At 39.5% G+C, this 16,401-nt stretch overlaps 1 protein-coding gene across 1 annotated transcript in view; it reads left to right on the top strand.

Annotated features, from left to right (window-relative positions):
- The first annotated feature begins 312 nt into the window (after positions 1–312).
- The window catches only part of adam19a (ADAM metallopeptidase domain 19a), a 254,128-nt gene continuing 238,039 nt past the window's right edge, over positions 313–16,401 (top strand). Inside the window, exon 1 of the mRNA XM_047385681.1 lies at positions 313–762. Within this exon, the coding sequence (XP_047241637.1) occupies positions 633–762 (130 nt within the window). The 5' untranslated portion in view covers positions 313–632. The remainder of the gene's footprint in view (positions 763–16,401) is intronic.

Genomic DNA, 16,401 nt, shown 5'->3' with positions numbered 1-16,401 from the left:
AAGATGTTGACAGACTAGTTTACGTTACTATATTGTTTTTTTGAGCACAATAAACGCACTGTTATTCTGGACACTGCGCTGCTTCATCTCTTGAGCCAGTTGCCTCTTGTATAATTCAAAAGGAAATGTTACCTGTAGCTCTATACTAGAAATGATTCTCAGATATATCAACAGAACAGAAACAATCGTAAAATTAAACATAATAATTTAAAAGAAATCCCATCAGAATGACTCGACTACGTTGCACTGTCATTAATACAGTCATTCATTTATCTTCTATACCGCTTATTCCATGTTGGGTCACTATCTCCAGCAGTCTACGGGCGAGAGGCGGGGTGGACCCTGGACAGGTCGCCAATCCATCGCAGGTCATTAATACCATTAGTTAAAATAACTGAATGATCAAGGCCAGAGTATTTTTTTAGAGGACAGAGCTTGCGTGGTCCTCTGGCCTACCGTTTCTTTCTTGACTCTGTGTCATTGTGATAGATTTTATGTCGAAGCTGCGGAGAGGAAGTGCTCTCTCAATGTTTCTTGCGGTTTGATGCTCGGCGGAGGCGAGAGGGAGGTAGAGTTGGACGACGGCGAGGAAAGGGAGGACTGCCGGCGGGGAGCCACCGAGGGACACAGGGATGTACAGTAAACATAGGCAGAAAAATGCCCAAATATCACCGGCAAAATGTGGACGTTTGCTGTTTTTGCTTTTTTTTCTTCTGCTGAACCGCCAACTGGAAACAGCCCACGGACAGCCAGGAAAACAAGGTAAAGAAAAGAAGGGGCGAACATGCTGCTGAAAAACTTCTTCTAGTGGCTACAGTTTCCTTTACAAGCTCTGGCGCTTATTTTGGACAAAAATCAATGTAGGCAATGGACATGCAGCTCAAATAAACAAAGCGTAAGTGAAATAAGAAATCTTTTAGAGCGACAGTGGTCCAACTTTTGTCACCAAGCGATAAACGGCGGAACGCGCGTCCCAAGACAAACATGACCTGCCAGACTTCTCCCGGTTAGCCTGGATTTATTCATCTGAAGCCAAAACACGGGCTCATAACCGCATAATAGTCGCTGATCTCTGCCGTCGTCATTCGCTGCTCCCTCTGCTTCACAAAGAGGAAGAAAGTACCGAAAAAAGTTCAGGCGGTTATGGTCGAAATAACGTCTTTGAGTTATTTCATAGTAACTGATCTATTTAGGAATGAACAATTGCTAATTGCTTTTCTTTTTCTATGTTTTATTTATGGTAGCAATCCAAACTTATTTTTCTGTGCTTCGCTTTAAAACGGTATTCAAAATTAGATGGCCTAATTTGGACTTGAATATGTGTTAATATCTTCCGAATATTTGAAGAAACACTAAAGACATCACCTGACAACTAACTAACTTTATGAAAGATGCTTTAGATAATTCGCTTCGTTACAAACGTTCAAAAGATTTTTTCAGTTGAAATAAGGAGGCAGCTCTGTCTCGCTGTGTCCATAAAAGGCAGAGTTCAGAGACAGGCGCTGGCACGCTGCGAAGGACCACATATTCCTATACAGATTATGTCATTTTCATAGACTTTAGTGATAATAGTACCAACTCTGTGGATGTTTACTTTGTCCCAGGCTCTGTGGTGTTACTCGTTTATAAGGTATATGTTCTGTACTGTATTCAATATTCTACAACTCCTCGCTTTACTCAGACATATAGGGACAAAACTGTGTAACAGAACAGGCATCATCATTCTGGTCATGTGGACCTAAATACCACGAAGCATCACAACACTCAAACAATATGCTCTATTGAATAAAGAAGAGTTCATGTGATGTAGTTAATCATGACCAGCCTGAGGCATAAGCAAACTAAGCTGTTGCTAAGGGCCCAACCGGCAGCTTTCCCCCCTAAGAGAGCGCGACTTCTCACACGTAAAGTAGGTCTGAAAACGGTGAAAAATGTAAATCAGGAACTTCTAGCTTTTATGTGAAACAGAACAGTAAGATCATCTCTGTTGCTACAAAAATGATATTTATTGAGATTTTGATGTTGACACATTGACTTAAAGGAAGAATACAGAATAAACACACTTTAAATTGTGCTGAATATCATCCCTTTTTGCCATTTTTATAGAGTTACACTTCAAGTCTAAGAAGTTGATTTTAGCATGGAAATTAGTCAGGCTCTCAGCAAAACTGACATAATGTTCTTAGTTATTCAACTTTAGTCACTATATATCAGATCTTAGTATACATTGATATCAGTAACTGGTTCTTGTGACATGTGGTGAGATCTGGTGTCAGGTAGGTCTATAAAGTTCTCATCTATAAATCTCAATCAAGTCTATAAATGTGACTAGTGAGTTGAATAACTTTAAATGCAGCGTTCACCGAAGGTAATGGGATGAAACCAGTTGAAATGGAGAAAGTTAAAGAGCTTTTCTTTTCCACACAGAAGCAGTGGAAAAGATAGCAGTGGCTAGATAGCACCTTACTGGCTACACTATCATTTCCACAGGCCTTTATTAAGGATTCACCTATGAGAGAATTGTGGCATATTTTTGATCTCTGGTTTTGTAAAGATTTGATCTGCTGATACAGGTTTTAGGAAATTGTTAGCAGGATCCAATATATTTTTCAAGCCTTAATGTCACTTAATTATTCCTATGAAACACAGGTGACATCACTCTGTGCATATAAGGGAGGAGTCCCTTAAAACAGGGTTTTACTGTATTGTAGATAAGAACTGTTATTGAATCTGCTGTTATGAACCTGAATGTTCCTGTGCTGATGATCCTTGTGTGAGGAGTGTGTGTCTGGGAGAGTCCTCCATTTGCAGGTTTGTCTATAGAGGTACTGGATGGCTGGCAGCTTAGCCTTTTATTGCTTTGTGCTGATTTGCATCAAATAGCCAATGGCAGGCAGTGATGCAGCCAACCACAAAGGTCTACTTAGTTGTCAGTGTGCATCTAGTTTAAGGTGAGAAGATAAGGTCGAAACCATACTCATAACTACATACTGACCATGTGAAAGCTCTGAGATTGTTATGCAGTTAATACTTTCAATTTGTCACCAGTTTTTTCTGAAACACTTTTATTTTCTGGCCTAACTAAGTTAAATAATTAAACTTTTCAAGCACAGTTTTTTATACACATTCACACTAAATAATTTTTAGCTTGGAAAGCTCTTTATCAGTGTTTGCAATCTGTAATGAGTCACCATCTCTGGGAAGCATTGGCTTGTAAAAGCTTTTTTATTTTTTAGGTCCCATTAGTCAGTAATCAGCATTAAATAACCTCTTCTGTTTTGCTGGTCAGGCTCAGGTTTGAGCCATCATTTTCATCACATCAACACTAAAGAATGTTTTGGTGTTCATTTAGCTTAAACCCCTGTGATAACACACTGAGATGAGAAGAGCCAAAGTTGGCCAGTTCGGTGTGCATTGAATAAAAAGTTTTATACATTTTCGTAAAAAGATTATCACATGCTACATTATGACCAATCCCCTCCTTGATGTAGCTGCAAGTTGTGGGGACTTTGTTGAAAGGAAGGCCCCCCCGGGTGTTCATCCGGCCATGACGGATGCAGTGTGAATAAGAGAAACATGCTACTAAACCCAACAGTATGTCTTTTTAACAGGTTCCTTGTGCCCACCCTGTAGCTGTGGCTGATGTTTTATTCACTCTCTATGTGTGTATTTTGTTGTGAATTGGGCAATTTAAGTAAACTAAATAAAGTGAATTGAAAATATATGGAGACCTGTATGAATTCTCTCCCTGTAATGACCCCCTTCATGCTGCTTTTCAGTTTAACTTTCCTTCAATCTTGGCCATGTCATCAAAAAGGTTAAAAAAAGCCCTCCAAACTTCTTGCGTTCTCTCTTAGGGTTTGTATGAACTTGTGCTCAGCACTTTTCTTTACAATATCTGCCTGCAGCATGGCCCATTGGCCAGCAACAGTGCTCAGCATGCCCAGAGTATGGGCTCCACATGCTTTGCAATGCAAGGTCTGTACTCTGAGCCCAGAGGAATCTTTCTGGGATGCTTTGAAAACTGTTGAAGGCTTTTTATTTGTGGGGAGTGCAGGGGGGCTGGGGGTAGTAAGCAGGCACTTGCTGCGTGGTTGGCAAAAATGTTGTTGCTGGTAGAGCTTTATGTGTTTGTTATTTGTACCACCTACAGAAATGCTATTCAAGGGTTTTTTTTGGTCTGCAGCGTGGCCTTCTTTTAGTCATTATCCAATTTCCTGCTCTAATGTCTATGCTTAGTGAATCTTCAGTGTGTACAGAGGAGCTTCCAGAGAGCTTTCTCAGAGTTTCCCATTACAGTTTAATGTTGTAATAAGCTGAAATTTGAAAGAAGCTTAATTCTTGAAAGCGTGTGAAGTTTGGAATCATAACAATGATTAACCAAGCAGAACAGTCTGGGTCATGGAATACACAGCTGTTTAGTTTCTTTCCGTAAAATAATTGTCCGATGGTTTTTAAATACGTAAATAACCAGCTGAAGCAGTTGTTTCCACTGCTCCTTCAGATACAAAACTAAATGTTGCAGGGTGTCAGCCCCTGCAGATTGGAGCTGGGGCCCCTGAGGTGGATTGACATATGTTAAATTATATTTTATTATAATGTGGGTTTGGAAGTAGATTCTTTTAATTTTTTTTCTTTCCTACACTGACATAGGTTGCCCACTGTCACCAAAATAATCAGTTTAAAAGGCTCCTTGATAATAATAACCAAACCTGTAGTGTCAGTGGACTTCATGAATTTGCATTGCATGTTGAACAATTTTGTTTTATGACATTTAAAAAAGTCCCTGATGTTTCTTTTAATAGGAGGCAGGCTGTAAGCTCACAGAATCAGCTCACAGCAGAGTCCGTCCCCTGAGACTTTAATGTGGAGGATGTGATCCATGCCTCATGGAGACATGAATGGTTTGATTATATCTCCTCCCTGGAGGAAGAGCAAAAGGATGAGCCACACACTGGTGATGTAGCTCAGCTCAAAAGAGTGCTGCTTCCATCCAGTTTTAATATGTGACCCCTGTGTTTCTGCTGTGTAGAGACGGAGACTTTAATTCAGTTTTTAGTTGTATTGAACTAACACCAAATCCCAACAAAAGCACTTACATGAGGGTAACTGAATAGGTCCATTGTTTTTGTTCTGTGTAACCCACAGGGCAACATTGCAGGGAAAAAATCTCCATGTGAAGTTCACCACCACCATAATGAATCACAGACCATCTCGGATGAATGAATAAAAATAAAAGGAAATCCAGATTTCTTTATTTGCCATTTTTATGATTCATATAAAAACAAGATATCATTTCACTCATGCAACCAGAAAATAATGCACAGTTCAGTGAAGTAAACATAATAAAAGCAATAAATAAGCAATAAATTGCAGCTAAGAAATACTGATGCCCAGAGCTTCTATAAATAATTTTAAGTCATTATCTCATCATAATGGAATACTATCTTCAGGGGTCGGCAATATGACAAAAATATCATATTTTTGCAGTAAAATCAGGAATTTATCAGGTACAACTGACATTTCAGAAATATGTGGCCCGTCTTAGACATGAAGTACACTGTATCTCAAACTGTTTTCTTAAACTATAAACTAGATATTTTTTTCAAAGGAATACAGCACTCAGGTAAAATTTACTATTGCCACCTTATGTTTGATTTTGTATCCTGTATAATGTGTGAAAATCCCTCAATTATCAGTAGTTGTAATCTTTTTCATAATTTCATCCCCTTCTCACCAACACACTCAGAATATGAAAGTCTGTCTGTTGGGGATAAACTATAGCCTAACTAGAATTTAGACTGCGTGTTTATGGGGAGAGAGGATACTGTGAACAGTTCTAATTAGATTTATGGTACTTCAAAGTGGTAGTTCAAAGTGCTTTATACCTGGAAATGGCTCTTATTGTGAAGGTTTGCTGTGACAGTGCAAGGCTTTTAAACAATTGTCCTATTGTCTAATTAGACCCTTGGATTCAATGCTGGTTGTTCAATAAATCTAATGAGCTGGTAAACAGTTAAAGAGACTGGACCAGACCATTCTGAAGAGCGGAAACATCTAGTTAAATGTTTGCTAACTCACCACCGTCTCTAGGCAGTTTTAGCAGCTGGAGGAGAGGGCTAATCTTGTGGTTTCCTTATGCCCTTTGTGAGGACAAAACACCTTCAAAAAGCTTCCCCGTGCAGCTGTAAAGTCCAAAGTTCAGCTATATGTAACACCATATGTAACACAATATGGTGGTGACTGAAAAATCCCCTCCTTATTTCATTGCTGAAAACTGACGTGTCTGAAGTAGAATGTGCCTTATAGATGAGACCACAATCTCTCAAACTGTAAAGGAGAAGTGGCTGGGATGGTGCATTCAGGAACCATTTGTAATTTACAGAATCAATTAGGGTTGGGTGGTATTAAGGTATACTGGGGTATCTAAAAATGGCAACGGCATTGCTTCGAATATAAAAACTAATGATGCAAATTCAGTCATACAGAAATAGGCGTAAATATGTTTGTTTTGTGTGTAATTGATTAATAAAAAAATGCTCCATGCACATCCTGAAGCAGCGCTGCAGCTGGGTGAAGGGAGAGGGATAAGCTAAACCCTGGTCAAAGAAAACGCTTTAGTAAGACAGACTTCTATGTGAAAAATATATTTGGACAGCAGTGCCGATGGGTAACAGAATGGATGAAAACACGAAACATGGAGATTCACCCATAAACTGTCCACGACGAAAGAGTTAGAGGAGACAGAAAAGGAAGGTGGAGTTCTGGTGAGGATTAAGGTTTTTTTCGAGTCGTCTGAAAGAAACCTCTGATCTTGTAGGAGTTCGTTTTCTTCCATGCGTTGAATCCAACCTGTTGTTCCTAGAGCAGCGGTGGACCAGGCTCACCCACTGGTGGCAGCTTTTCCCCGTTGGTCTTGGCAGCTTAAACGTGGTGTGGAGCTCAGCAATCTTTGTCCATTGAGTCAGGCCTCGGCCACAGCCATGGATGAGGTGGTTGTCCGCTCGTCTCTTATCATTGCTAGTTCTCTAGCTAACAACACTTTTATTCCCTCAAACTGCAGGTAAAGATGGAGGAGTCGCTGTTGTTTTCTGATCCTGTTTTTCATGTCGGCATCTTCCAGCTGACAGATTTTCCAGCTTTGAGGTTCAGCTTGTGGAGATAAAACATGATTCCCCGCTGCTCTACGTGGTTGGCCAATGGCCGCCCAAATTTATTGACTTTCTTCAGGACTTTGCAGACTTATTGTCAGCGATTATTTTAGATCATGTTCGGACTTTGATTGTTGGAGATTTTAAAGGTTTTGTGTATTGTGAGATTTTGCAAGTGGCCAAAGGTCATATGTTTGCTGGAATCTTTTAAGAACTAGTAAAATGCTTGATGTTAAATTAATCATTAAGGAACCGAGACAAGCACAGATTTCCTGTTATCATTATTTGTATTTGTACCAGTTGCTAATAAGCATGTTACAACCTCCTCAGTAACAGCTGTTTCATATTACATTTGGACAAGGAAAAATAACTGAATCTGACTGCACTGTTCAATGGTTAGGATTAATTGGAATGTATGTACCTGACTTTTGTGAAGTGCCTTGAGACGACATGTGTTGTGAATTGGCGCTATATAAATAAACTGAATTGAATTGGAAAAGCCTGGCATTTCTATTTAACTAATTTAGCTTTTAGATATTGCAACAGTCTTTTGCAATGTATCACACACATTTGTAAAATGTCTCACCGTCTGCCAGGTTTGAGTGAAGGACATCATAACCGTAAACAATCATCAGCATAGGGACAGTCAAAACCATTATCCCTTTTTGAGCACTCCCAACTGATGCATATCACTGTTTCAAAGCTGTGACATGTCCTGAAAAGAAGAGTGGTAGGAGGGAATCTCCTTCACCTAAAGCAGCTGCTCATTTAATGTGGGACCAGCTTAGAAATCCATGGATATAGGGAGGGGAAATATTAAGAGAGAAGTGAAGTGGTAAAGTCTGTAGGAATTTGTGGAAATGGGAGATAGAAGTGGTTTCAATTCAATTCAATTCAAAAATACTTTATTAATCCCAAAGGGAAATTAAATGTTGTTATAGCTCATATTATGAAGGTTTCCTCAAAGAGCATATATACATAGTATATATATATATTGGAGTATATATACATATAGTTAAGGCCAAAATTATTAATACCACCTGCGAGATTCAGATCTAAAATAATTTTCCTTCAACCAACAATTTAGTTTCTGATAGGGAATGAGGCAGGCAACGTTCAAAAGATCAGACAATGTAAAAGGGCTATCAGTCATGAACAAATATTTTTATTTACATCTTATTGGAAACAGCATTTTTTGCATGCATTGTAATGATTTATCTATGGTGATAAGCTGCAAGTCTTGGAGGTAGGAAAGCCACCTTTGCCATCACCATAATCTTTAGCTCCCTTCACAGATTGTGTGTCTGATTCAAGTTGGGAGTCTAGCCTGATTTAAAACCAAAATGTTAATATTACTTCCAGTCAGGAAAAAAACCATCTTGGTGATAATAAAAGATTGCTTTAAACCCGAATTTGCCAAAGGTACATGGTAAATGCCAGATATTATATTTACACTATATGATTATTTATGGTGAGGGGAGAAAGAAGTTTCCAACAGGGTCCTAAGGACATCACATCCTCAGTTAGGGAGGGTCCCACTGATTTATGGGCATCTTCATTTTTTAACAGTTTTTGTTTCAAAGAAAAGGAGGATTTAATCACTCGGAGATCGACTGTTTGGGCAGCCAAGGTTTTTATACTAAAAAAAGACACTCATTACTCCTAGCAATCATTGAAAATGTGCTATCATTTTTCATCCACTGACTTTTTTCTTTTCCATCTTTCTAGCTATAAAGTCCTTCTCCTGTAGAAGCATGATATCTCATTTTGTTAAAACTGCCTCCAACCCTTGGTACATTTGTAATATTCTTTTCTCCAGACACAAAATGAATAACATTCTTTATCATGAATTTTTTATGAAGAGTAAGTTAGAGATGGAGTGGCTTTTTAATAAGATGTCCTGTAAAGTGGATGTGAGTGCAGTTCTCCTTGGAATAGTTAAGCAATCATCCTGCTTGTAAGGAAGAATGGTTCTGTTGGGAATGGCCATAACTCAATAGCACAGTAGAACCTTCTCCAAGCAGTAGCCTACTTACACATGTTTAGAGTGTGAGTGATGCCCTCTGTGTGGTGCCTTTATATTGATATGGACTGGAATTCAGTGATGGAGGCTTAAGCAAGTATTCTATTAAGAATCTATATACTTTACGTGCCTGTTAAAATAATACATTCGAATGACTGTTGGTCCTGGGCACACATTATCTATGCCACTTTTGGTCCCCTTTAAACGGACCAGAGTTCGTTTCCCCCCTTGGTCCGGACCTTTTGTGCAGGTGTGAATACGCTCAAGCGAACATTGGTCCGGACCAAACAACCAGACCGAGACCCACTTTTTGAGGTGGTCTCAGTCCGCTTCCAAATGGACTCTGGTGCGGTTCGCCTATGGTCTGAATACAAACCGGCCCCGATCTGAACCAACTACAAAAAGCGTACGTCTCTTTGGACATAAAAAGCCACCGTAGCCGGTAGCAAAGGTGTGTGTTGTAAGGTAATCATACCTGATAAGCTGTGTGTTGCTTAGCAACGCTACTGGCTTGATGTGGGACACGGCACGTAGAGAACGTCGGCGTTCAGCACGCATTCTCCGATGGGGTTCCAAAATTATAAATGGAACGTCTCAAAGTCTGTGTTGAATGAGCTGCTCTTCACCCTCACAATAATATTGCAGTTGTAGTAACGGCACAAATATGCAGAACAGAGGTGCTGCACGCAGCACGTCTACAGCTGTTTTCCTAAATTTCCAGGTCAGAATCAGAATCAGAAAAGCTTTATTGCCAAGTACGTTTTTGGACATACAAGGAATTTGTTTTGGCGTAGTCGGTGCAATACAATACAAATTAAACAGTATAAACATATCTACAATATAATATAAATAGGTCTGTGCTCTGTCCCGCCCCCGTCATTTCTGTCCAATGGGAACAATGATCGTCACCCGCGTTGGTTTGTTTACAAGTAATAGTTCACTTGCAAAAAGTACAATGTGAAAACAAACCGCACCAATTAAAAAAATAAAGTTCGCTTTTGGTCCAGACCAAACAAGCGGACCAAAGGACTTTCCTTGTGTGAATCTACCATATGAGTCCTCACTGACATGAAAAAGACCTTGCCCCAGTTTTAATTGCATGGACAGTAAACTATGAACCCCTTTAAATCAGTTCAGCCAGGCATTCAGTGACCTGTTAAAACATGGAAATTTTGGGGGTTATTTCAATATTAATATATGCAATTTTCTGCACAATATACAGACAAATATTTTTGGCACCTCTGGTAAAAATGTATAAAAAGCCTTTAACTTAAGACAAAAAACTGTAACACTGTGAAAATACCCAACTCATCCCGGCATGCAAAATACTCAAACTTACCAACCTATTCCCAGATTCATTCAGCGAACACTTTTCTGACCTCTAACGAGCACTACTTGGTTGTTGAAATGTTATTCCCAGATGGCTAGTTGATCCTTTAATATTAAAAAAAGAAGTTAGACACCAAAGGAAAATATGGTATTATACCGGTCATGATGTAGTGGAACACTGAGTTCCGCATCATTGATCCTTATACACACACCCTACTAGGAGAAAGGGGTGCATCAAAAGCAACACATAGGAACATCAAAACCTGAAAGGATTGTCCCTCAAAATAACCTTCATTTCCTCACGTTCAAAGCCATATAACAAATGTTTTCAATGTGTCAGCATAAATGGCAAGATAGGAAACAGTTTGACAGCAGTTTGAGGAAAGTTAGATGGCCCTGATAACCAAAATAAAATTGTTTTCAAATATATAAAAAGGTACTGCAGGATGTTTTGTATACTGACTTTGAGTCAGTTTACATCCCAAGGATTACGTTGCTGGAGCTCATTTTCTTCCATCATGTTTTTGACTTAACCAAGATGTTGATGCATGGAGCACGTGGGCTCAGCTAGGGGTGGGCAATATGGACAAAAAAAATATCTTGATTATTTAAAAAAAAACATTTCCGATAAAGATCATCTGAAGATATCCTTTTTCTTTCTTTCTTTTTCTTTTTAACGAAAATTGCAATCAAACCCTACTTGCCTACCAGGACATCTATGGATAAACACGGTGTTTCAGAACAATAGCTCTTGTTTATTTTTGAAGTGCTTCATACATCTTCTACAAAACATGCATACAAACATATTATGGCCTTCTGCAAAACATTGCCCAACAATGGCCATATTTATATTTGCTGAGTGTGTTGTGCTGAATTACTTGTCTTTTCTTTGGCCGTAGTAGTGCTCACAAAGTTTTACGTAGTCCTCATACTCTTTTGTATGGTTCGTTCGCAAGTGGTGGAACAGATTTGTTGTTGAACTGCTCTTCACGGTGACTGCTTTTCGGCATATCTTGCATATAACGCTATTTTGACCGACTTCAATCTTGTCCAAACCGAACCATTTCCAGGCTAGGGACGTGGACTCACGTCTTGCTATTAAATCATCTGCTGAGACAGAATATTGGTGCATATTTCCTCCATGTGAGAAGATTGTTTTCTTTTGGTTGCTGTGAGTCACGAGACTGAATCCTGTCCGCTGATTGGCTTCTGAGGCATGCATTCTTTGAATGAGAATTTTCATGCACCCTCCATTTGCACCCTCCATTTGTTGTCTTTTCGAAACAGCATGGATACTCGACAACGTAAAACTGCACATCGTCAAAGCAATGTTTACAATACTATTGTCAACGATATATGTTGCCCACCTCTAGGCTCAGCCTTGGAAAAGAAATATGTAATTTGTTAGATGTTAGAAAATAAAAGCATACTTGCCGATATGCCAAAAAATGGTGCTAAAATAGTTTTTCTAAGATTACATAATTTTGTGATGTTTTGGAGCCAAACTCTAGTCTGTTTTCTTGTTTACTCTTTAATCCCATATTTAATTGGGTAAAAAAACATCTTCCATGCTGACTGCCTGTTTTACTGCAAGGCAAATGGGATGCCGAGTACATCTGGGCATGCATGATATAGAACAGGAGTCACATAAATCAGCTGTCTTACAAAGAAGTCAGAAGATCAATTACAGAAAGTCTCATTTCAGAAAGGTTAACAGGGAAAACAAAGACAGATTTAAATTAGATAGAACATTGATTGGCCTCCTGAGTTGAAATAATTGACTTCATTTCTTCCTGCTGAGCCCACTCCACGCCCTTTATTTCTCTACAAGATAACATATTTGCCATGTATTATTCTTCTTGTCTTTGCACACCCTTTTTTGACTATATTGCACACTTTATATTTCAGCCATTGGGTTACTTGACAGATATAGATGGCTTTTGTTGTAGCTTTCCTCTCTGCAACCCTCACTGATAGCTGCTTGGGTGACTGCCGGGAGTGAGCTCAAATCCTCCAGTTTTATCTCTTGGCTGGCAGAGGGTCCCAGAAGGATCACAGGGGAAAGAGAAGCATGAATGAAAAACACAATATATGAAGTGTGGAGATGGACAGGTGATGGTGCTTTTATGATTAAACTGGAACCAGGCCATTGCTTGGAAGGTCAGTCAGTTCTTTGAAGCTCTAAGCCCCCAAAACTGTTAAAGTTATCCTACAGTAGCACAGACTCTTTAGGAGCCAGGCTGCATTCCTCTCAGGGGGTCGGGATAAGAAGACCAAAATGTTGTGAACATCATGTATAAAACTATTGAGTTGGTTCTGCTAATATTTATTGCTTCAATTAGGACAACACTAAAAATACAGTTTTGACACAGATCAGAAAACACAATAAGGTCACTGACCTGTATTCACACTAATTCTTTTCAACAAAATCTGTAAATACAGTTTGTATCTCCATTTATAAACATTGTTTGCTTTTTAAATATTACTAGCTGATGTTAATACGTTGTCCTTAAGATAGTCAATTGCTGGATGCAGGATTATGATTCTCTCCAAAGATTCAGATTTCCACAGAGGGTTGTTCAAACATTTGCTGACGAGGAATTTCTGTGGCATTATGAAGTGGTAACGTGGTGGTGTTCGGGCTGTGGAAAACCAAAATAGGTTCTTTGATTATATTGTTTTAACAATTTTTTTTTACAAAACCAGTTAAGAACCAGCTCCAACCCAAAGGGATTTTACTTTATGCACATATCCTGAACTTTTGTGTCAATATTTGATTTAACTCACTTTTTACAATTGACTCACTATTTTGTTGCATCAAAATGTTTTTGTTGAGTGTCTTTAAAAAATAGTTTGCCAAACGTTATAATGCTATATGATTGTACCTGTATATAAATAATATAAAAAGTACATGTTACTTTGGATTTAGGTCATATTGGCCTGCAAATTTTAGAAAGGCCAATAAATTATTCACCTTTATTTCAGAGATTTAATTAGTCCATTAATTAGTCCATATCATAGATAACACGCATACACCCATGTAAACAAAAATCTTTAAGCAGACAAAACTATCACCTGACAATTCCAATGTTTATTGAAGCCTAACATATGACACTTTGCTCACCACATTCAATACTTGGTCTGCTAAATAAAAAGATGTACTGGGGAGAAGATTATTCTTCATCAATGTACACTTTCTGAAAGATTCTGCTCAAAGACCTCTGGTTTGGTATTGCTGTAACCCAGTGGTGTCCAAATGTTTTGCCACTTAGACCAAAATAATCAAGTTGAATGAATTGCAAAGCCATATATACAATTTGTTTTATTAAAAACACATTTTATGGTGATTTTATTTACCTGCTCAACCATAAACGTAAATCTTCTTTGGGTCTCCTCCTTTTCCTCCTGCCTTGCAGCTCCATCTCCAACATCCTCTATCCAATACAGGGGTTGGACATTGAAACTGAAACACCTGTCATTTTAGTGTGGGAGGTTTCATGGCTAAATTGGACCAGCCTGGTAGCCAGTCTTCATTGATTGCACATTGCACCATTAAGAGCAGAGTGTGAAGGTTCAATTAGCAGGGTAAGAGCACAGTTTTGCTCAAAATATTGAAATGCACACAACATTATGGGTGACATTCCAGAGTTCAAAAGAGGACAAATTGTTGGTGCACATCTTGCTGGCGCATCTGTGACCAAGACAGCAAGTCTTTATGATGTATCAAGAGCCACAGTATCCAGGGTAATGTCTGCATACCACCAAGAAGGACAAACCACATCCAACAGGATTAACCGTGGACGCAAGAGGAAGCTGTCTGAAAGGGTGCTAACCTGGATTGTATCCAAAAAACATAAAACCACTGCTGCCCAAATCACGGCAGAATTAAATGTGCTCCTCAACTCTCCTGTTTCCACTAGAACTGTCCGTCAGGAGCTCCACAGGGTCAATATACACGGGCGGGCTGCTATAGCCAAACCTTTGGTCACTCATACCAATGCCAAACGTCGGTTTCAGTGGTGCAAGGAGCGCAAATCTTGGGCTGTGGACAATGTGAAACATGTATTGTTCTCTGATGAGTCCACCTTTACTGTTTTCCCCACATCCGGGAGAGGTACGGTGTGGAGAAGCCCCAAAGAAGCGTACCACCCAGACTGTTGCATGCCCAGAGTGAAGAATGGGAGTGGATCAGTGATGGTTTGGGCTGCCATATCATGGCATTCCCTTGGCCCAATACTTGTGCTAGATGGGCGTGTCACTGCCAAGGACTACCGAACCATTCTTGAGGACCATGCGCATCCAATGGTTCAAACATTGTATCCTGAAGGCGGTGCCGTGTACCAGAATGACAATGCACCAATACACACAACAAGACTGGTGAAAGATTGGTTTGATGAACATGAAAGTGAAGTTGGAACATCTCCCATGGCCTGCACAGTCACCAGATCTAAATATTATCGAGCCACTTTGGGGTGTTTTGGAGGAGCGAGTCAGGAAACGTTTTCCTCCACCAGTATCACGTAGTGACCTGGCCACTATCCTGCAAGAAGAATGGTTTAAAATCCCTCTCACCACTGTGCAGGACTTGTATATGTCATTCCCAAGACGAATTGATGCTGTATTGGCCGCAAAAGGAGGCCCTACACCATACTAATAAATTATTGTGGTCTAAAGCCAGGTGTTTCAGTTTCATTGTCCAACCCCTGTACATTATCGTTATTACAGCAATGGTCTTGAAAACAGTCTCTCAATGGCTTTCTGTTGGTCTTTCCTCGCTCAAAGTCTTGATCTTGTCTAGTCTTGTTTTCTGGTGGGGTGTACTGAAACGGTTATTTGCTTACTCAGATAGGCCAACGTGTTTCCCTCCAGGGCCTTAATGATATCAGATAAACTGGTCTGCAGTCATTGAAGTCTGATATGATAATAAATTATTGTGGTCTAAAACCAGTTGTTTCAGTTTCATTGTCCAACCCCTGTAGATCCACTATATCTTCTCAGAGCATGTCCAAACCATCTCAATCTTGTCTCTTCAACTTTATCTTCAAACCACCCAACCTTAGCTGTTCCTCTAATCTGCTCCTTTCTAATTGTCTATCCCATACAGTGAAAATCTCACTATATGATTAAAACCTCAGCATCTTCAACTCTGATTGTCTTCTAGATAGTGCCACTGTCTCCAAATCCATCTATCATGGCAGTTGAAAAGCAAAATCTATATGCTTTTCAATCTGGAAACTATCCCTCTGTTACACATCACTCCTGACAATCTTCATCCACTCCACCCTGCTTGCACTTTCTTCTTCACCTCTATTTTACACAGTCCACTGTTTTTGATGGTTGACCCCAGGTGTTTTTATCTCAGCTGCTTTTTACAACTTCTCCTTCCAACTTCCTCGTTGCACCTCTCCAAGTTCTCCACATGCTTTCTACTCTCACTACAGATTACAATGTAATCTGCAAACATCTTGGTTCAGGAGCCTCCAGTCTGACCTCCTCTGACAACCTATCCATCACCATTTCAAACTAAAAGGGGCTCAGAGCTGATCCCTTTTGTAACCCCACCCCTACCTTAAACCCATTGAGATTTTGACTGCACACCTCACCACTGTCTCACTTTCTTCAAACATGTCCTGTACTATCTGCACATATGTTTCTGCCACTTCTGACTTCTTCATGCAGTTCTTCTCTAGTCACACTATCTTGTGCTTTTTCCAGGTTCTCAAGGCTCTTTTTGACCTTCTCTCTACAAGATCTCACAGAGCAAAAATTACATCTGTGTTGAAGTTTCTGGGCATGAAACCATACTACTGAGCCTTTGCTAATGCTCTCTTTGTTATATGCCTAGCCTCACAGTAGTCCTGTCTACTTCCTCTAACTCTCTGACTATCACACTTGTTT

This window comes from Girardinichthys multiradiatus, chromosome 14 (assembly GCF_021462225.1).
Source record: "Girardinichthys multiradiatus isolate DD_20200921_A chromosome 14, DD_fGirMul_XY1, whole genome shotgun sequence".
NCBI lineage: Eukaryota > Metazoa > Chordata > Actinopteri > Cyprinodontiformes > Goodeidae > Girardinichthys > Girardinichthys multiradiatus.
Note: the sequence above shows the minus strand (reverse complement) of the source record. Positions and strands in the feature narration are given on the sequence as shown.